At 47.8% G+C, this 22,986-nt stretch overlaps 1 protein-coding gene across 3 annotated transcripts in view; it reads left to right on the top strand.

Annotated features, from left to right (window-relative positions):
• dmgdh (dimethylglycine dehydrogenase) overlaps positions 1 to 22,986 on the top strand; it is a 152,976-nt gene that overhangs the window by 74,969 nt on the left and 55,021 nt on the right. For all 3 annotated transcript variants that reach the window (XM_038805559.1, XM_038805560.1, XM_038805562.1), the window contains 4 exons: positions 1,555 to 1,803; positions 5,198 to 5,396; positions 10,319 to 10,488; positions 12,732 to 12,885. In XM_038805559.1, coding sequence (XP_038661487.1) covers positions 1,555 to 1,803; positions 5,198 to 5,396; positions 10,319 to 10,488; positions 12,732 to 12,885 — 772 coding nt within the window. The remainder of the gene's footprint in view (positions 1 to 1,554; positions 1,804 to 5,197; positions 5,397 to 10,318; positions 10,489 to 12,731; positions 12,886 to 22,986) is intronic.

Below are 22,986 nucleotides of genomic sequence, written 5' to 3'. Positions count from 1 at the left end.
CGCACAAATCGGCCCCTTTAAGTTCTCGCCTCTCAGTTGCACTGAAATACCTGTCATCTGTGCTCTTAAAAAAGATAGTGGAATGGAAATGTTGACCCTCCAAAAATAGATGCAGGTAATATCGCAAATAAAAGTAAATTAACAGCAGACATGTTGAATGCTTTGTGCAAGTTTTCATCATTGAGGAAGACAAAACCAGAAATTCCAGGGCAACGAATGATGAATTAAAGACTGGAAGCCACTAAAGCTAACATGAGTAAGGAAACACTTGTGGAAAAAGCCATGGCTCTAAAGTCTGATCGCTACCCAGGAGCTGATGGCTTCCACCTTAGGGTTTTACGGGAAGTTGTTGAGGAAACTACAGATGCACAGCAACAATCATCCAAATTGCTCTCAATTCAAGAATTTTATCTAACGATTAGAAAATTGCAAATGAATTCCATAGGTAAGAAAGGTGAGCGAGAAAGAGAAACTAGAAAATTACAGACCTGTTGCAGGTAAGTATGAGATTACCCTGCCAATATTAACATTTTAGGACCAAAAAAAGGATAGATCTGAGTATAGATCTAGCAACTGCAATGGGCAAGTTATTGCAATTTATCCTGAAGCGCAGAGTGGCAGGGCGCATTGACAAATCTGAGCTGATTTGAAAAAGCCAACTGCATTTGTCAAGGATAGGACATATCTAACAAATCAAATTGAAGTTTTGAGGAAGTAACTGAAGTAATAGAGAGGGGAATGTCTATGGAAGTGGTTTATAAGGACTTCCAGAATGCTTTCTGTGGCCGATGGATTTAAACACAAGTGATTATGAGGTAATTAATTTTGAACCAAAATATGGATAGCTTAGGGTACCATTTCAATGGTGAAAAGCTTTGAACCAGGTGGGACAAAATCTTTCGGGATGCATGTCCACTGATCACTGAAATGGAGTGATCAGGTTAAAATCAAAATCAAAAAGGCAACGAGATGTCAGCTTTTGTATCTAGAGGGTTAGAATATAATGTTGGGGAAGACTTGTTATAGCTATGCAAAGCCTTGGCTAGACCACAAATGCAGTAGTGTTTACAGTTCTGTGCACTGCATCTTAGGATAGATATATTGGCCTTGAAACGCTCCAAGGGATCAATTATGAGGAGAGGTTAAATAACCTCTCTTGACTTGTATTCCTGGAATATTCCTGGCTACGGTAATTTTATTTCGGCTTTTAAGATTTTAAAGGAAATTGATAGGGTAATTAGGGAGAAATATTTTCTGCTATCTTGGTAAGTAATTTTAAATATTCAGATAGAAGAATATGGAACCCAGCTGGGTAAATAGAGTTAAGATACATATGAGTTCATTTCTTTCAGGTACTGTAGTGATACCATAGGTTAACAGACAACAATGCTAAATTAGATTTTTCTCTGTAATGACTTTTATCTCTCTCACATCAATCACAATCAATTATACTTATCCATTGTGAGCTAGGCTCATCGAAAAGATTGGTTGCTCAGCCCTTTCACCAAGCTGGTTCTGATGAAGGAATTGATAATTTTATCTGCCGTGTTGCAGGATTCTGGGCTCGTGAAATTGGAGATATGATCGGTTTGGAGCATCCTCTTATCCCTGTCCATCATCAGTATGTCATCACAACAACAGTCCCAGAGGTGAAGTCACTGAAAGAAGAGCTTCCTGTTCTCCGCGATTTGGAAGGCTCATACTATTTGCGGCAGGAGCGTGATGGTCTACTCTTTGGTCCCTATGAAGATCAGGAGAAAATGAAGATACAGGAGTCTTGGTTAACAGATGGTGTCCCACCAGGTACACAAAGTATATTATAATTTCATTTAAAAGTATTAGTTTGATGTTGTGTTTCATACAAGTGTTGACATATACTTCAAGGCAAGAGTAATTATGGGGATATTTCCTCAGTGTCAGCCTTGATGAGACTGTAAGCATATTTCTAGAGGACTATATGCAATTGTTCTACAGTTAACCTCAAAAGGAAATCTACTTCCTCATTTCAGTCGCCTTGATATCAAATATAGGGACACAGGAGTAGGCCATTCAGCCTTAGAGCCTGTTCCACCATTCAGTAAGATCATGGCTGATTATCCACTTCAATGCCTTTTTCCCAAACTATCCCCATATCCCTTTATGCCATTGGTATTTAGAAACCTGCCAATCTCTGCTTTAAATAAACTCAATGGCTGAACTTCCATAGTCCTCTGGGATGGAGAATTCCAAAGATTCGCAACCCTCTGAGTAGAAAGATTTCTCATCATCTGGATCCGAAATTATTTCCCCCTTATTTTAAAATTGTGCCGCCTAGTTCTCGACTTACCAACCAGACAAAACATATTACCTGCCTATTCCTTTAAGTATTTTGCAGGTTTCAATGAGATCACCTCTCATTAATCAAAACTAGAGAATACAGGCCCAGTTTCCCCAATCTCTCGCCATAGTCCCGCCATCCCAGGAACAAGTATGGTGAACCTTACTTGCATTCCCTCTATGACAGTAATATCTTTCCTACGTTAAGGGACCAAAAGTGCACACTACTCCAGGTGCAATCTTACCAAAGTTCTAAACAACTGAAGCAAGTCTTTGTACTCAAATCAGCTTGCGTTAAAGGCTAACATACCATTAGCCTTCCTAAATGCTTGCTACACTTGCATGTTAGCTTTCTATGACTTATTGGTGAGGACAACTAGATTGCTTCAATTTTGGCTTCCCCTCCCCAATCTAAGTTCAATCTCAGACGGGAATGGGGGGAGGGTGAGCAGGAGTAGGACATCTGGTTCCTCGAGCCTGCTCCGCCATTCAATAAGATCATGGCTGACCTTTTTGTGGACTCAGCTCCACTTACCCGCCCGCTCACCACAACCCTTAATTCCTTTACCGTTCAAAAATCCATCTATCTTTGCTTCATTGGGCGGGTAATTCCACAGATTCACAACCCTTTGGGTGAAGAGGTTCCTCCTCAACTCAGTCCTAAATCTGCTCCCCCTTATTTTGATGCTATTCCCCCTAGTTCTAGTTTCACCCGCCAGTGGAAACCAACTCCCTGCTTTTATCTTATCTATTCCCTTCATAATTTTATATGTTTCTATAAGACCCCCCTCATTCTTCTAAAGTCAGCATGCATCTATCTGCTGCTTCCACGAAACACTTTTGGTGACCACAGAACACTGAGATTTAACTCTGCCCTCGGACTTCTCACCATTAAGTCTGTCTGAGAAAATAACAGGAAATATGGCTGGTGTAAATTCCACTCTGAAAGCATTTTATTCCATCCTGCATGTATTATGACAGTCGATTGTCCTTTTAGTGAGCACACAACGTCAGTTTGCATAATGCGGGCATGCTCCTGATTTCCAGATCCACCACTACCTGTACTGGCGTGATGACGCTGGGAGCACGACTCATTATCTTTGCCCCATAATATGTTGCCCCATGCACGTTTTATAGAATTTATAGAACAGTACAGCACAGAACAGGCCCTTCGGCCCTCGATGTTGTGCCGAGCAATGATCACCCTACTCAAACCCACGTATCCACCCTATACCCGTAACCCAACAACCCCCCCCAACCTTACTTTTTAGGACACTACGGGCAATTTAGCATGGCCAATCCACCTAACCCGCACATCTTTGGACTGTGGGAGGAAACCGGAGCATCCGGAGGAAACCCACCCACACACGGGGAGGACGTGCAGACTCCGCACAGACAGTGACCCAGCCGGGAATCGAACCTGGGACCCTGGAGCTGTGAAGCATTTATGCTAACCACCATGCTACCGTGCTGCCCACGTTTCATTCCTGTTTTTGGAAAGTATTATTCAGGGCGGAGTCTGTGATGGGTGCGGAAGCCAATGGCTTCAAAGTGTTTAATTGGAGGAAATCGTGGCTCATTCAGGAGTAGAAGGGAGTCAATACAGGGCAGTGAAGTGGTCAGAAGAGGTTGTGCAGAACTGGAGATGGATGCTGAGAGAGTACAGGCAGAACCTGACGGGATGTCTTTGGATCATATAGTCATGGGGCAGAGTGTAAATGAAAAACAGGATGGAACCTTGCGGGACTCTGGAGGTAGTGGCATAGGACAAGAAGGAACATAATGAAAATCATGAGGGTACATAACTCCCTTTCTGTTGCTGGCTGCAGAAGAAAAATTCAGGCTACAAAGCCTTTCAGCTGCGTTATCAGTGACCAAAAAGCAATGAGGTTGACCACCAGTCCTGCAAGATACACGACTTACAAGTCTGTGGTTGCAATTCTGTTTCTACCTTTATCTCCCAGTGTTAGGTCTTGCGAGGGGCATGTGCCTGAGCCAAGGATGTGACCAGGTTCTGGCCTACCAATAGCAACATTCTTATGCAAAGGCAGGCAGAGCATGTATGTTCCACGGACAAGGAGCGCCCTGCAAATTCAGCCAATACGTTTTGAATAAGGGTCTGTTAAGGGTTGTGAAGGATTCATTCAAGGCCGCTCATAATAAAGTTGTGCAGTTTGCATGGGGGAAATAGAAATGGTAAATGTGTTGTCAAAACAGTGATTACTGTTTGAAGGAAGGTCAAATTCAGCACAGCTAGTACTTAAAATACACGGTGACAGATTTGGGATAGAGGTGAAGGATGCAGTCGTCTTTCATTTATTGACTTGAATTTCACTGGCAGTACCATCTAAACTCCTGCTGGCAACTCTGACTTAACCTAATATCCCTTAGCATCCTTGAACCAAACCAACTCTCACTGTCATTCTAACATGAGCTGACAGCCTTAAATCAAATCCAATCAGTTCCACTGTCAACCCTAGCATGACCTTGCTCTCACTTGCATCCTGATTTAGCTATGTGCTGGTAGGCAATTTAGAAGATTGACAACTGCTGGGATCCATCAATATGCAAATGTATAATCTGTGGGAAGGCATCTTGAGTGGAATTCTCCCAAAAAATGGAAGTGTCATTTCACTGGTGCCAGCGCCCCTCCCCAAGAGGCCGCCAATGGTCCCCCCTTTCAGGTCCCCATTCAGGCCATTCATGCGGGAGGTGCATCGGGCGCAACATGGGGGGAGAATTGCCCCCCAACCCTTGCTTTTCCACGAGCACACCAACTATCAGCAGCATTTAGTCTTCTCCCCGGTATTATTCACATATCAGATACATCAGAATTCAGGCAATGTGTGTACTCAGGATTTTGTATGGTGGTCTATTCCAGGATTTGGCAAGGAACTTTTCGAATCGGATTTGGATAGGATCATGGATAATGTTGAAAATGCTATGGAGATGGTCCCAGTTTTGAAAAAAGCAGAGATAATTAACATAATATCAGGTCCTATCACATACACCCCAGACATTCTTCCTATGGCTGGGCCACACCAAGGTGTCCGGAACTACTGGGTGGCTATTGGCTTTGGGTAGGTACAGTTTCTGTTCCTTTTCAGCCAACATGGTTAATTGTTTCAATCATTCATGCATGACTGCAGGTAAAATGAACGATTTTCCAGTTTTGTGACATCCTGTCACATTTTCAATAGGGCGTGAACTCTACTAATAATAATCACTTATTGTCACAAGTCAGATTCAATTAAGTTACTGTGAAAAGCCCCGAGTCGCCACGTTCCGGCGCCTGTTCGGGGAGGCTGGTACCGGAATTGAACCCGCACTGCTGCCTTGTTCTGCATGTCAAGCCATCTGTTTAGCCCGCTGTGCTAAACCAGCCCACTAGTTGCTTCCCAGTGTTTAGTGGGGACTGGGAAAATCAGCCCTTCTGGATTTGAACTCCGAGATCTGTCAATATCTGTTGAATGATGGTCCTTTTGAATCATTAGGCTATTACTTTGCAAGTGTGAAGCCTGGGCAATTTTAACATCGCCCCAGTCGGTCTCTCGTCGAAACCTGAACTCGTGAAAAAACATTGCTGACAGATCCACCATGTGACATTCAAAACAACAGAAGTAAACTTGCTCTAACATGTCCTTGGATAGTTTTCAAATGATAATCACCAAAATTGGGATTTATCGGAGGAACCTGATGTCAGGATTCCAAGAGTCGACAAAGTGACAGAAGCAGTTACTGAATGTGAAAAAGAAACAACTGAAGTGGAAGAATTGGAAACCCGGTTGGCTGAAGTGAAAAACATGCTCAGTCTGATGTCTAAACCTCTGAAGCATAGATTGACAACCTTGATAATTAAGGATGGCACAATATTCTTGGCATGTCTGAAACCCCAGAGGACGCAAGTGAGAGACTTGGTCCACTGAAAAATGAAGAATATAGTCTGAAGCAAACTTTGCAGTTTGAAGCTGTGAACTGGAAGGCATCTATCATACTGTCAAGCCTATCTCTATTTATCTTGATTTGTCAGCAGGCTGTCTTCGCAACTCTAGGTAATTTGTACCGAATGACATGAATCTTAAATACGCTATTCTGACTGAAAATATAGACAGAAGAGGACATTTGATTCTTGAGTTCCCATGAGAAGGCTAGTGAACTTATTGAAGAGCAGTGAGGGGCTGCTAGCTGTTCATTCTTCACCAGGAGAATTTCTGGCATGGATGGGAGAGTCATGAGATAAATGTAGGGGGACGGGGTAAATGTAGGTAAGGGTGTTGAGTTTCTTTTCATTGAACCCCTTACTTGAATGTTCTTTGGTGGTCTCAAGAGCCTTGTGTTTGGACTCCAGACACCCATTGCACGGACGCCCCACATGGAGGCTTTCTGGACGCCTCAAGCAGAATGTAGGATTTGGTTCCCCACACCCGCTAATATCGGAAGGGAGTGGGGAATGGGGATCCAATACATTTTAGCACGGTGGATGCCCATTGTCAGATTATTTGCCTTTGTTTGTTGATGTTCAAGATTCATTGCAGCACGATCCATAGTTCAAATTGGACAAACTTGCAGAGGAAGCCTGCCTGGACATCTTCTCCATCATGGTGCTTTGGATAGCACTTAGCCAAATTCAGCAGCAGATGTAAAAAAAATATTTAAGGAACATTCTCAAGTGGTGGATGAGAGGCTTTAGCTGCATCCATGAGTGTAATGTGGGTTCACCATTGCCCAAAATGGTCCCTTGAGGATCTGTACGTGAAACAACTCAGCAGCTAGTTTTAGGTGGCTACGCTATGTAATGGCCTGTATACCTGCAGCGGGTAACTCACCTCTTGATTTCCACCCCCCTCCAAAGCCTGTTCACCATCTACAAGGCACAAGTCAGGAGTGTAATGGAATACTCTAACTTGCCCGGATGAGTGCGGCTCCAACAACACTCAAGAAGCTCGACAGCATCCAGGACAAAGCAACCCGCTTGATTGTCCCCCCTTTCACAAACATTCAAACCCTCCATCACCAATGAACAGTGGCAGCCATGTGTACCATCTACAAGATGCGGGGTCTAGTTCTTTATATACAGGTTGACCAAAATCAAAATCAATCCATGATTCTGCCAAAACTTTATGCGACACAAACATCAGGGGTTGGATTCTCCGCCGGCAGGATGCTGCGTTTTGCCGGCTGCCCGAGGGTTTCCTGACGGCGTTGGGCTGTCCCACAATGGAAAATCCCATTGACCAGCCGGCGTAATGGAGCATCCCGCCGGCATGCTGAAACAGAAATGTGGGGCGGAGAATCCAGCCCCTCATTTCAGCTTTGGTCGAGAAATCTTGGCCTCATCTCTTTCTTCCTTTCCTGGACCATGATACAACACCTTCCGTTTGAGCAACCAAAGGCTTGGTCTTAGAAGATCATTGTCCACCACTGTTTGGTTTGCATACATCTGCTTGATTGCACCTTTTTCATTTCTTACTAACTGTTTGCGAATGGCAAGGTCCCTACGAGAGCAAAGTGCTTTACAGCAGAATCCCAGGTTAGTCAGCAGACTTGCTCTCTCTCTTCGTTTCTCTGCATAGAGCCATATTGAGGTCACCGAGCTCCTGTTCAAAAAGATTTTCTGCATCTTTTGTGCTGTTCACGGCGGCCCGACAGGTTTCATTGACCTTTGCCAACAATTGCGCACCATCCAAGTGCTTGGATATTCCAGCATTGCTCCACTTGTTCTAATCAAGCAGTACCAGATGCAACTTAGAACCCCAGGGATACTAAGCTTACCTTCTTCCCAAAGTGAATAGATGCAAAGAAGAATTCAAGGTTTTAGATGTATTAATAACACTTTTGACTCTTTTCAGGGCGGACGGGGGGGGGGGGTCTTTTCATTGTTCGTTCATGGGACACGGGCATCACTGATAAGACCATCATTTATTGACCATCCTTAGTAACTCTTAATTGCTCGGCCATTTCAGAGATGAGTTAAGGGTCAACCACTTTGCTGTGCATCTAAAGACCAGAAGTGGGGATGTTCACAGCTGAATAGGTAATGTTTAGCATGATTCGCAACACCTCAACATTGAAAGCAGCTTGTTCCTATATGCAGCACAACAAGGACAACATTCAAGCTTGGGCTGATTAGTGAAAAGTAACATTTGCGCCAAACAGGCATCAGGCAATGACTGTCTCCAGGAAGAGCGACTCCCAAGCATCTCCCCTTGACATTCAGTGGCATTACCATTGTTGAATCATCCACTGTCAACATCCTGGGGGTTACCATTAACTAGAAGCTCTACTGGACCAGCCATAAAAATACTGTGGTTACAAGAGCAGGCCAGAGACTGTGAATTCTGCAGAGAGTAACTTACCTCCTCACTCTCCAAAACCTGCCCATCATCTACAAGGCCCAAGTCAGGAGTGTGATGGAATACTCTTCACTAGCCTGGATGAGGGCAGCTCCGACAACACTCAAGAAACACATCACCATCCAGCTAACTTGCTTACCATCCCATCAACCAACTTCAACATTCACTCCCTCCACCACCAGCGCACAGTGATAGCAGTGTGAACCTTCTACAGGAGCTCACCAAGGCTCCTTCGACAGCAACTCCAACATCCCAACCTCTACCACCTGGGACATAGACAGTAAATTAAAATTGAATTAATGTATTGGAACACCACCGCCTGCAGATTCTCCTCCAAACTACACACCACCCTGACTTGGAAATATATTGCCGTTCCTTCATTGCCAATGGGTCAAAATGCTGGAACTCCCAACCAGCATTGTGAATCACGGAATTCTTATGGTGTAGAAGAAGGCCATTCTCGGGATGTACCTACACCACATGGACGACAGCAGTTCAAGAAGGCAGCTCACCACCACCCACTCAAGGGCATTTAGGGGTGAGCAATAAAAATGTTGACCTAGCCAATGATGTCTACATCCCGTGAAAGAGTAAATAAAAGTAACATAGAGGCCAGACCAGGTTTCCTTCCCTATAGGACATCAATGAACCAGATCGGCTTTAATAGCAATCCAGGAGTCTCATGGTCAGAATTTCTGATGCTAGTGTTTATATTACAGCTTTATTTAATTAATTAACTGTATTTAAATATCCTAGCTGCCATGATCGGATTTGATCTCATATCGCCAGGTCATTAGGCCAGCACTCTGGATTACTAATCTAGTAACATAGCCAGTCTGGCCAGGAGCTTCCGGTCCTGCTTGTGGCGGGAATCGTCGTGGGTGGGATGGAAAATTTGATGGATCAACCAAAGGACCGTTGAGTTCATGCAGGAATTTCATTAACCTCCATTAAATTATTTCTGACCTTATTTGCTGAAGGAGAACAGCCACTGTTTCTCTGGTCTCTCTATATAACTGACGTCCCACTGCCCTGGTACTATTCTGGTAGATATCCACTGACATAGACATAGAACATACAGTGCAGAAGGAGGCCATTTGGCCCATCGAGTCTGCACTGACCCACTTAAGCCCTCACTTCCACCCTATCCCCGTTGCCCCGTAACCCAATAACCCTTCCTAACCTTTTTGGACATTAAGGGCAATTTATCATGGCCAATCCACCTAACCTGCACGTCTTTAGACTGTGGGAGGAAACCAGAGCACAGGGAGGAAACCCACGCAGACACGGGGAGAACGTGCAGACTCCGCACAGACAGTGACCCAGCGGGGAATTGAACCTGGGACCCTGGCGCTGTGAAGCCACAATGCTATCCACTTGTGCTACCGTGTTGCAATCTCTCTAAAGCCTTGATGTCTTTCCTGAGTTAAGGTGCCAGTGTGGTCTCCTCAGTTATTCTGTTCCCACAAACTCTGGTAGCGTCAGCCCAGGAGACCTCTTCAATATATTTCCTCCATCTGTCCTTGTTTTCTGAGTTAATCAGACAGCATATATGCTTATGTGTTTAATGAATTTAAATATCCAAGCTAAACAATTGGGCATGAATTGTTATTGTTTTCACCTTAACTAAAAGATATCTGTATTTTCAGGTATGGAATCATTCATGCTGGTGGAATTGGAAAGTATCTTAGCGATTGGATTATAGGTGGGGAACCTGATTTTGATCTCATTGAACTCGACCCCAATCGCTATGGAAAATGGACAACAACCAAATTCTCAATAGAGAAAGCAAGAGAGTCATATGGGTTCAACAACGCTGGTGAGAAGGGTGGAGGGGATTGGGTATGATTTAATTAATAAGTTTACATCTTTGACATTTCTGGTTCAAATTCCATCTGAGCTGATTTTGCCAAAAGCAGTTGTGTTTATGCAAACACTTACTGTGGTTACATGTAGAGAAGTATACCATGGCATCATTACATTACTGTATCTGCAGTTAGTGACATAATTTCTGTAACGTCACAAAAGCTAGGTTAGAAAAGTCCATCATGAACAAATGCTCCTACCTTAAAACCCTGAGTTACTTGAATGGAACTTTTGGAATAATTTGGTCCAAGAATTTTAATCCCTAATGCTACAGACAGACAGCCAACATAGATAAAATAGGCCAGGTGGCCTCCATCAGCCTATAATATTTGACTCTAAGTCACAAGGGTAAACCATAATTTTAGATGAACGGATTGATCCAAAACTTTCAAACTCAAGGATAACCTCTGTTCTGATTGTAATAATATAATAATAATATTTATTGGCACAAGTAGGCTTACATTAACACCGCAATGAAGTTATTGTGAAAATCCCCACGTTGCCACACTCCGGCACCTGTTTGGGTACACAGAGAGAGAATTCAGAGTGTCCAATTCATCTAACAGCGCATCTTTTGGAACTTGTGGGAGGAAACCGGAGCACCCGGAGGAAACCCACGCAGACACTGTGAGAACATGCAGACTCCGCAGAGACAGTGACCCAAGTGGGAATTGAACCTGGGACACTGGCACTGTGAAAACAACAGTGCTAACCACTGTGCTACCATGACACCCATCACTGCCACCACTGATTCACCATCCCCGTCTGCCTCTATACCCACCAATAACTGAATTGGATAGAAATATGTTTTTCAGCGATCTGTGGTGGTGATGGTAAGCTTCAGTTCACTCAGGAAGTCTGGCTTGTTGCGGAGTCTACACGCTCTCCCTGTGTCTGCGTGGGTTTTCTCCGGGTGCTCCGGTTTCCTCCCATAGGTCCCGAAAGTTAATGTTAATAAAGACCTAGGGTGCAATCCTCTGCACCTACTGCACGGGAAAAACATCTCGCCGCAGTGCAGCATGGTCGGTGAAAACCCACTCTCGCAATCTACCCGGCTCACAACATCAAACATGCATGTTTGAGTCTGAAACAATGGATTGTGATGGTGGAGGCTCCAACGTTCTTTCCAGCACTTGGATATTTCTCGCTCTTACCCCCTGCCATTGGAGAGTGTTGGAAGGATTTGCTAATTGACACTCAATCTCTGCAGCTGTGTCATGTGTATACTTTACTTGGAAATTGAGTCCTTGGATTGGACTTGAGCCCAGAACTTCTGGCTGAGAGACAGAGACATTACCCACTTTGCCACGAGACCTCCCCCTGTGATATGGCCGGCACGGTAGCACAGTGGTTAGCGTAGGTGCTTCATAGCGCCAGGGACCCAGGTTCGATTCCCAGCTTGGGTCACTGTCTGTGCAGAGTCTACACGTTCTCCCTGTGTCTGCGTGGGTTTCCTCCGGGTGCTCCGGTTTCCTCCCACAGGTCCCAAAAGTTAATGTTAATAAAGACATAGGGCGCGATCCTCTGCCCTTGCTGCACGGGAAAAACATCTCTCCACAGTGCAGCATGTTCGGTGAAAACCCACTCTCTCAATCTACCCGGCCCGCAACACCTCGCGAGATACAACGCAATCTCGGGAGACGTTACAAGGGGAATCCTGCCCACAATGGACAAGATCACTTTTGCGCAAATCTGCATATTAGAGTGAGGCAGTAAGTTTTACTCTAATGTGCATATTCCTGACATACATGAGGCTTTGGGATTCAACCCCTTTGCCTCGGGGACCTCACTGCCAGGGCGCCAGGTTGGCACTGCCAAAGTGCTAAACTAACAGCTTTTGCGTGTGGGCGATTGGCTGGGGTTGCCTGATGTGGGTGTTGGGTGGTGTGTTGGGGGACCCTCGACCCTCCCATGTTGTTTTGGGGCTGGAGGGATGTTCGGGATCTCTTTTTGGAGATCGGACGGCATTTACAAATGGCGTTCTGACCTTGCGCTACAATGGGGAGTTCCGGCGAGCGGAGATTGTAATTGTAATTGTAAAACTATTGTTAAAAACGCCTCAGACACGGATTGGTGTTGGCACTTCAAGTCTACCGCCTTCTGTTGAAACTTAATAGGGAACCAGAAATTGTTATTAATGGAATTACTGGTAGTTGAATTCACAAATTACCTGACATAATTTTTTTCTTTGCTTAGTTGGATATCCCAAAGAAGAACGGTTTGGAGGACGACCAACTGAAAGAGTAAGTGGAATTTATGAACCCTTGAAAGACAAGGCATCCATGGGGTTCCATGCCGGCTGGGAACAGCCACACTGGTTCTACAAACCTGGAGATGACACAGGTTACAGGTGAGATGGAAAATCGTAATCAAGTGTGAATGAAAGTTCAGGTGACTGGAAAAGCAGTGTGTCATAACCCGCACGGGACTTAGGAAGTGGCAATGATTAAACTCCCTGTGAGCCTCGCTGAATATGATCGCCCCCGTTAAAGGGGACGGGGAACCCTAAACAATATATAGCTAAATCTGTGTATAAAGTCAGCCAGTTTGGGTACCAACACAAGAGTGAGGGATCCAGCTGGGATCTTTTCTGCATCGTAAATAATAGTTATTGTAATAAAACTTTGTGGGCTGGATTCTTCATCGGTGGGATCTTCCGTTTCGCCGGCAGCGCACGCATTTCCCAGCGAATTTCCCGACGGCGTGGGGGTGCCCACAATGGGAAACCCCATTGGCCAGCTGGCAGGACGGAGGATCCTGCTGCCGGAGGGGGCACACAACATCAGAAAACGGGTGCAGTGGGACAGAGAATCCCACCCCATTTCTTTCTACAACCCGGTATGACTCCCTTCGTGTTCTATTGAACAGTGGCCCATTCTGGGATGTGTTTTCGATGTGTACTATTCACATGAAGATAAATGCATCAAATAAACTTGAAATAAACTGACAAATGCTCACTTCAGTTTCAGCACCTCAGTGCCAACATTTTGCACAGTGGCAAGGGGTGTATACCACTTACAGATGCACTGCAGCAGCTTACTGAGGCTCCTTTGACAGCACCTACCAAATCCGCTCTCTCTACTACTGAGAAGAACAGAGGCAGCAAACACATGGGGACGCCACCGCCTACAGGTTCCCTTCCAAGTCACGCACAATTCTGACTTGTAACGGTGTTGCTGTTCCTTCGCTGTCACTGGGTCAAAATCCTAGACCTTGTTCTCTCACACCACTTTGGGATTCCTAAACCCCAAGGACTGCAAAAGTTCAAAAAGACAGCTCGCTGCCACCTTTTCAGGGGCAATTAGGGATTGGGCAAGAAGATATCAGTGACATCCACAGCCCAATAATGAGTGAACAAAAAGGTTCCATATTATAACCCGTTGGAGCGTAATGAAAGCTATGTTTGTAGACCATGCTATTCATTGAATTATTCTTTCTGATGTGAAGGAAAGTGATTACCATCACCCTGAAAATAACCCATGATCAGGAAACTGGAAGAATATTTTGTCGGTAAATTAATTTCAAACATGTATTAATTTATTTTTGACAATACAGTAGGCCAGATGCTTTATAGCTAGCGCAAACAACAACGGTGATAACGGGCACTCCTGCCTTGTTCCCCTGTGCAGTTCAAAGTTTTGTGAACCCATATCTTCGGGCCTCACACTCGCCACCAGTGCCACATATAACTGGCGCACCCATGCCACAAACATCGGCCCAAACACGGACCTTCCCAGGATCTCAAATAGGTACCGCCACTCCACCTGGTCAAATGTCTTCTCTGTATCCATGAACATCACTACCTCCGGTACCTGACCTCTTGATGGGGTCATGATCACATTTAACAGCTTCCTTATATTTACTAAGCCTGTCTGGTCCTCTGCGACCATACCCCGGACACAACCTTCCATCGTACGCACAGTAGCTACTGGTGCCTGATAGAGCAACCGCACCAGTCAATGAAACCCTCACCAAACCCAAACCTTCCCAGCACCTCCCATAGGTAATCCCACTCCACCAGATCAAAAGCCTTCTCCGCATCCATCGCGACCACAACTTCCATCTCCTCTCCTTCTGAGGGCATCATAATAACATTTAAAAGCCTTTGAACATTGGCCGTGAGTTGCCTGTCCTTTACAAATCCCGTCTGGTCTTCGCCTATCACCCCCGGGACACAGTGGGCGCGATTCTCCCGAGTTACGAAACTCGGGAAGCTGGCGTCAAAAGCGGGCGCGTTTGACGCCAGCCTCCGCCCCCCCCGACCGGGAACCGATTCAGCTCCCCGATCGGGGCTAGTATCGCGCGGCCGTGAACTCCGGCATCGCGGGCTTAACGAATTTCGTTCAGCCCGCTAGCCAGAGTTAGCGACGGCTGACATGGCAGATGACGTCAGCCGCGCATGCGCGGATTGGACGACTCCAACCCGCGTATGCGCGGATGACGTCATCGCGCTTGTGCGTGAAACCCGCGCATGCGCGGGCCGTTATGCCCCGCAGAAGCCCCGCGGATGGATCCATCGGGGCGGCGGAGGGAGAAAGAGTGCGCGGGGTAAGTACCCGCTGCCCGCGATCGGTGGGTACGGCCGTGCCAATCGGTGCCATGGTTCCCGAGAACGGGACTTTACGGCCGTTTTTACGAACGGTCAGAGCAGGTGTGTTTTACGCTTGTAAAAACGGCCGTAAAGGCCTTGGAAATCGGCCAGGAGAGAATCGCTGCTCGCCGTAAAAAAACGGCGGGCAGCGATTCGTGTCGGGAGGCGGGCGTAGGGGGGGGGGAGAATAGCGGGAGGGCGTCGGACCAGCGTGTCCGTAAAAATTTACGCTGCCCGCTATTCTCCGAATTTTCGTGAGAGCGGAGAATTGCGCCCAGTATGTGTCATCTTAGCCAGCAGAGTATCTTACTCCACATTCAGTAAAGAAATTGGTCTGTATGACCCACATTACTCCGGATCCTTCTCCCGTTTCAGGATCAATGAAATCAAGGGCTGCAACATTGTTGGGGGGAGGACTCCCTTCTCTCGTGCTTCATTAAATGTCCTCACCAACAGTGGGCTCAATATCTCTCATAGAATTCCACAGGGTAGCCGTCCGGCCCCGGGGCCTTGCCCGTCTACATGCCCTCCATTATTTCCTCAGTTTCAATTGGGGTTTCCAGCTCTTCCACCAGATCCTCATCCACCCTTGGGAACCTCAACTGACGCCCTCCCCTTTCTGATTTCATCCAAGGTGGCCCCTTCTCCATCCCTGACCACATTTCTTCTCCAACCCTGCTGCGTCGCATCCCCACGCCCCTCCCCCCGACCATCTCCCGTAGCCTTTCCCCCACCTCACTTCTGTTCACCAGCATTACCTGCCAGCATAGCAACTCCTGTCCAAAGACTCCTCCTACTGACACCCCCAACCCTCTCCCACCCTCACCTTTTTGTTCTATGCAGAAGGCTCCCCACAGACCTCACCCTTACCCACCCAAAGAAAGACGCATCTCAAACCACAGATCACCTCCCCCAAAGCCAAACGAAAAGAAAAAGTAAGCCACAGGACGGGAGGGGGGACAGCCGTCCCCTTACAAACTTTTCACCCTGCTGCCCATTGTCGATGCAACAGAAAAATGAAATACCCTCCACCTAGGAGGAAAAGAAAAAAGCCCCCCTTTCTCCAACCCTCACTCTACCCGTATATTCCATTGTTCTGAGGTGCCATCACCTTCGTCTCCCAAAAATGTTCAGTCCTCCCCCAGTTTGTGCTCCTTGATAGTCATTGGCCGCATCCTCGGCCTCAAAATTCCCAGCCCTCATCAGTCCCCCATTGTTTCACCGGGTAGAGCACCCCAAACCTTTTTTTAAAATAAATTTAGAATACCCAATTCATTTTTTCCAATTAAGGGGCAATTTAACGTGGCCAATCCACCCAGCCTGCACATCTTTGGGTCGTGGGGGCAACACACACGCAAACACGGGGAGCGTCTGCAAACTCCACAGGGACAGTGACCCAAAGCCAGGATCGGACCTTGGACCTCGGGGCCACGAGGCAGCAATGCTAACTACTGCGCCACCCTGCTGCCCGTTGAGCACCCCAAACCTGACTCACCGTTGACACAGCACCGCCTTGGCCCTGTTGAACTCCACATACCGTTTTGCCAGTTCAGCTCCAACGTCCTGGTATATTCGGAGCTTGTTGTCCTCCCAGTTCCACTTCTCCCTGGTCCACTGCAGGATCTTCTCTTTCTCCACAAACTTGTGGATTCTCATGATCACTGGCTGCTTCTGCCTCCGAGATCTGTGTGTTCTGACCACCTCCGGGGCCTTATCCTTCAAGGGTGCCACAGCTCGTTCGATGGCCTTCGATTGATCCTCCTGCATCTCCTTCCTCTGCTGGAGGAACTCTTCCTTGATGAAGGCCATCAACTGTTCCATCTGGGATCTTCCAACTTGCACTAGCCCTTCCCCCTCCACTATTTGTCCAATAGCTGCTGCGCCACAGGTCTCTTCCAACTCCTTGGCCAGGTCTTTCACCTTCTTCTGGCGTGTTTGGTAACCAGCAGACATACCACTCCCGGGGGCGGGAATAGTGGGCTAAACAGCTGGCTTGTAATGCAGAACAAGACCAGCAGCGCGGGTTCAATTCCCGTATCAGCCTCGCCGAACAGGCGCTGGAATGTGGCTGTTCGGGTACACTGAGGGAGAATTCAGAATGTTCAATTCACCTAACAGCATGGGCTGGGTTCTCTGCACCGCCGCGTCACATTTCTGTTTCACCCCGCTGGCGGGATGCTCCGTTACGCCGGCCGGTCAATGGGGTTTCCCATTGTGGGGGAACCCCCGGGCCGCCGGCAAAATGGAGCATCCCGTTGGCGGAGAATGCAGCCCCATGTCTTTCAGGACTTGTGGGAAGAAACCAGAGCACCCAGAGGAAACCCAAGCAGACACAAGGAAGACATGCAGACTCTGCACAGGCAGTGACCCAAGCCGGGAATCGAATCTGGGACCCCGGCGATGTGAAGCAACAGTGCTAACCACTGTGCTACAGTGCCATCCAAGTGTGCTGCCGAAAAGTGTGCCGCCCCACATTTGGGAGGCTGCTTCTGCTATCCTTCCTCAATTCTGACAGAAACTATGTGTGGTATTTAATGCCAGCGGTGGGGGTCTCGCCCGCCTGATGGAGAAACTACAAAGCCCCGGGGTGCCTCCATTTGGGAGGGCCAAGCAGGCACTGAAGTGGGCAGAGGCAAGTCTTCCCAAGGATCATAGACACTGGCCGCACAAATCCCTTCCATGGGAGCTGCTGGCCAATCAGAGACTGACAACTGTGCACTGGTGGCTGCACCAGTGGTGTGCTGACTGCTGCCAGCAATGCACCCACCGGAGGCCCAGGACTTGCGTGTGAATCCAGGTCGCAGGTGAGTAAGGGTGGAATGGGGTCACAGAGGGGGAGGATCAGTAGGTGACATGTGCAGAAGGGTCACACGAAAGGGGTGGCACCACAGAGCAGGCCCCTCCATCCTCCATCCCAATGCCAGGCCCAGGTCTTTATATTCAGGCCTCCCACATGACCATTCCACTGCCCACCAACTGCTGGTTTAATACCATCAGTAACAGAATTAGAACATAACAGCGCAGTACAGGCTCTTCGGCCCTCGATGTTGCGCCGACCTGCAAAACCACTCTAAAGCCCATCTACACTATTCCCTTATTGTCCATATGCCTATCTAATGACCATTTGAATGCGTTTAGTGTTGGCGAGTCCATTACTGTTGCAGGCAGGGCATTCCACACCCTTACTACTCTCTTGAGTAAAGAACCTACCTCTGACATTTCTCCTATATCTATCTCCCCTCAATTTAAAGCTATGTCCCCTCATGCTAGACATCACCATCCGAGGAAAAAGGCTCTCACTGTCCACCCTGTCTGATCCTCTGATCATCTTGTATGCCTCAATTAAGTCACCTCTTAACCATCTTCTCTCTAACGAAAATAGCCTTAAGTCCCTCAGTCTTTCCTCAGAAGTTCTTCCCCCCACACCAGGCAACATCCTTGTAAATCTTCTCTGTACCCTTTCCAATGCTTCCACATCCTTCCTATAATGCGGCGACCAGAACTGCACACAATACTCCAAATGCGGCCGCACCAGAGTTTTGTACAACTGCAACGTGGCTCCGAAACACAATTCCTCTACCAATAAAAGCTAACACACCGTATGCCTTCTTAACAACCCTCTCAACCTGGGTGGCAACTTTCAGGGATCTATGTACATGGACCACCGAGATCTCTCTGCTCATCCACACTACCAACAATCTTACCATTAGCCCAGTACTCTGTCTTCCTGTTATTCCTTCCAAAATGAATCACCTCACACTTTTCTGCATTAAACTCAATTTGCCACCTGTCAGCCCAACTCTGCAGCTTATCTATGTCCCTCTGTAACTTGTAACATCCTTCTGCACTGTCCACAACTCCACCGACTTTAGTGTCATCTGCAAATTTATTCACCCATCCTTCTACGCCCTCCTCCAGGTCATTTATAAAAATGACAAACAGCAGCGGCCCCAAAACAGATCCTTGTGGTACACCACTAGTAACTGGACTCCAGTCTGAACATTTCCCATCAACCACCACCCTTTGTCTTCTTCCAGCTAGCCAATATCTGATCCAAACAGCCAATTTCTGATCCAAACAGCCAATTTCTGATCCAAAGTTCAAAGGATCCAAAGTCCTTAGTGGGCATTAATTGCCCATGAAAGGACTTCAATCAATGGTGAGGATGAGAAGGCTGTCCGTGAGCCTTACTGCCCCAAATTTAAATCAGGGCAGAAGTGGGAGGGTGGTGGGGTCTCAACCTGTTTCCATAAGCTGCCTTGGGGGCGAGCATTGAATTCCAGCCCATATCTCATTCAAAATAGACCCGTTTCTGGGATAATTGATTGTCAAACAATTTTGCTCACTTATCTCGCCCTGTAGCAGTATAGTTCAGTGCACGTCCTGCATTTCAAACTTCCAAATAACAGAATTCTTCGTGGGTCACACTGAGACCTGAGCCATGGAAATGGAATAATGTTAAAAAAAGAACTTAAGAACCCGAGAGGGTAACTAGACCAGCAACAGGGGGTTTGGTGAACCAAAACACTGAAGTTATTTCAGTCAAAAGCTGAAAATAGGTATTGACTGGGCGCCATGCATATAAACATGTTTGTTTTAGCACACAGTTTGATTCTAATTGCTGATTATCACATTATGAACCTGCCTGGAGATGCTAAACTAGTTAACTGAATGTTTAGCACTCGAGTGCTGATTAGACACGATTGTTCTGGATCAGTATATATTGGCTTCTTGCACCCACTGACTGGCACACAGCAGTACGTTGTTGGATGGCTCAGGGACTGACAAAGAGGAATCACACAGTCTCGGATCAGGGCCGGCTCAAGGCACCGGCAACTCGGGCTGTCGCCCGGGGCACCATGTGCTCGGGGGCGCCAGAGACTCGGGTCCCGCGCATGCGCAGTTGGGCCGGTGCCAACCAGCGCATGCGCGGTGGCCGCCCGCCCCCAGGACGCCCCCAGGGCGGCCCCCCCGGCTCGGTCCGCCCCCCGGCTCGGTCCCCCCCGCCCCCCTCGGGTTCGCCCCCTGCCCCGCCCTCGGGTCCGCCCCCCTCGGGTCCGCCCCCCCGCCCCCCCGCGAGTCCGCCCCCCTCGGGTCCGCCCCCCCCGGGTCCGCCCCTCCTCGCCCCCCCCCCCCCCCCGGTCTGCCCCTCCTCGCCCCCGCCCCCCCCCTCCTCGCCCCCCCCCTCCTCGCCCCCCCCTCACCCCCCTCCCTCGGCGCCCCCCCTCCCTCCGCCCCCCCCCCCCTCGCCCCCCCCCCCCCCCCCCCCCCCCCTCAGCCCCCCCCCCCCCTCGGCCCCGCCCCCCCAAGGGCGCCGAAGTTCAGCTTGCCCAGGGCGCCAGCAACCCTAGAGCCGGCGCTGCTCGGATATTGCACTTTGATCCTGGGAGAAAAGGTCCAGATGAGGAGGAAGGATGCCCCATACCCGTAGAGACATAGGGTAAACATCGCCCTCCTCACCCTTTTGTCCCTCTCTCCTGGAGCGGCTGGTGCCGCTCTGCCTGTCCTGACGTCCTCTCTTCCATTCTTCCTCCCAGCCATAGGGATCCCTAACAATAGGCCCATGACCAGGTTTTCTTGGTGATTCCTATGAGGTGTCCAAAATGTAGAGCAATGCAGCACTTTCTCTTTTTCGGTGAAGTCCTGAGAGATGTTCTGGAATAAATGCTGACAAGAACATAGAACAGTACAGCACAGAACAGGCCCTTCGGCCCTCGATGTTGTGCCGAGCAATGATCACCCCACTCAAACCCATGTATCCACCCTATACCCGTAACCCAACAACTCCCCCCCTTAACCTCACTATTAGGACACTACGGGCAATTTAACATGGCCAATCCACCTAACCCGCACATCTTTGGACTGTGGGAGGAAACCGGAGGAAACCCACGCACACACGGGGAGGACGTGCAGACTCCACACAGACAGTGACCCAGCCGGGAATCGAACCTGGGACCCTGGAGCTGTGAAGCATTTATGCTAACCACCATGCTACCCTGCTGCCCCTAGAGTTCATAGAGTTTAACAAAGTGTCCCAGAGAGTCTGCCGATATGTCCCATGGGTCCTCCTCACAGCTCCAGCAGCAAGTAAACATGGAATGGTGAGTATCACTTTAAGTAGCACTTAGAAACCACGTCGACACCATGTTTCTCCCAAACAGTTGGTTGCTGTTACGGGAGGGCATTAGGACAATCACGAACCACCAAACTGCCACGCAGCCTCCTTAGGAAGAACCAGCAAGCACGTTAAGTGGCAATCATCGCCATTACAAGCATCTGGGCAACCCATTCCTAACACATTTTTTGGCTCCTTTTCCAAGGTGGCTAAACGCAGGTTGAACCTGTGCTTCAGCTGCAGTACCCATCTTGGCCAGCACCGAGGATATTTAGCATCTGAACATATTGCGGGAAATTACCCTGTTAGTTTTTCATTATTATATATCTGGAAATGGAATCTATAGACGCCTGCACTTCTAGTCATTTCTTCCTTACAAGTGCATTTAAAAACCAAGCAACTGGATCTCAGTGGCTGTGTGCTCAATGAGTGGTTGAGCTGTGAAGCAATTGTGCTAACCATCATGGAGGGAGTAGATTTAATCCCCACACTACGTTCATAGAATCATAGAATTTACAGTGCAGAAGGAGGCCATTTGGCCTATCAAGTCTGCGCCGGCTCTTGGAAAGAGCACCCTACCCAAGCCCGCACCTCCACCCTATCCCCATAACCCAGTAACCCTACCCAACACTAAGGGCAATTTTGGACACTAAGGGCAATTTAGCACATCTTTGGACTGTGGGAGGAAACCGGAGCACCCGGAGGAAACCCACGCACACACGGAGAGAACGTGCAGACTCCGCACAAACAGTGACCCAAGCCAGGAATCGAACCTGGGACCCTGGAGCTGTGAAGCAATTGTGCTAACCACTATGCTACCGCGCTGCCCATGTTGAACGAATTGATTTCATTCGGGGCACTGCAGTTGGCCTCAGCTCTAATAGATGAAGAAGGGAAAAAGTTGGCCAAGTTCCCCAACCCTGATCTCTAACCAGTGAGGTACATGGCGTTTAGATGCCAACGCTAACACTTGGCATAACACACGTGAATAATGGTCACTTCGGTAAGGAACCTAGTGATTGTGGAGTCAACAAATTCAAGTGATATGGGCAAGGAAAGAAACTGAAACCATTCTTGCTGCTAATTTGGATCCAGATAACATGAATCTAGCTTCATATGGTATTTTAGCTTATTTGTTCCTTTCTCTTATATATGAAGATGAACTTTTACTGAGGTTTAAACACAACTATTTGTACTGATCTTCCAAGGTTATAAATTCATTATTTCCGCATTTGTATGTTTACAGCTATTTTCCAAGGCAGGGATGTACGCACTGTGATCTCTGAGACGGAGAGAGAGAAAGAAACAGAAGAGAAGGAGACAGAAAGAAAGAGAAGTGAAGAAGAGAGAGAGAGATTTTTTTTTTGTTGGGGGAATTACCAGTAACAGTTCTCACAGTTAAGGGTCCTGAGATCTGAGATGACAGACTTGGGGTGGGGTCCAGCCAAGTAAAATTTAATATGTAGCAATCTGGCCTGAAAAGGTGCACTGATGTGGTCAACAATATTCGAGTGTAGAGAAGTCTGTCTGTATTCAAAGAATGACCCAAATTTATCTCAGTCCTTCTGGAGGGGAGGAAAAGGGTGGGATTGTTCTTGGGAGGGGGTCCCCCCCCCTCCCGCCCGCCATGACGAAACAGACTGTAGAAGACGGTTTACCCTTTATAAACCTTGCACAAGTCAAAATTGGTCAGGGGTCAAGCTGCTTCTGCCAGCTTTGCTCTCCTGCCAGAGTTAGGTGGCTTT

The sequence above is a fragment of the Scyliorhinus canicula genome, chromosome 8 (genome assembly GCF_902713615.1).
Source record: "Scyliorhinus canicula chromosome 8, sScyCan1.1, whole genome shotgun sequence".
NCBI classification, from domain to species: domain Eukaryota; kingdom Metazoa; phylum Chordata; class Chondrichthyes; order Carcharhiniformes; family Scyliorhinidae; genus Scyliorhinus; species Scyliorhinus canicula.
Note: the sequence above shows the minus strand (reverse complement) of the source record. Positions and strands in the feature narration are given on the sequence as shown.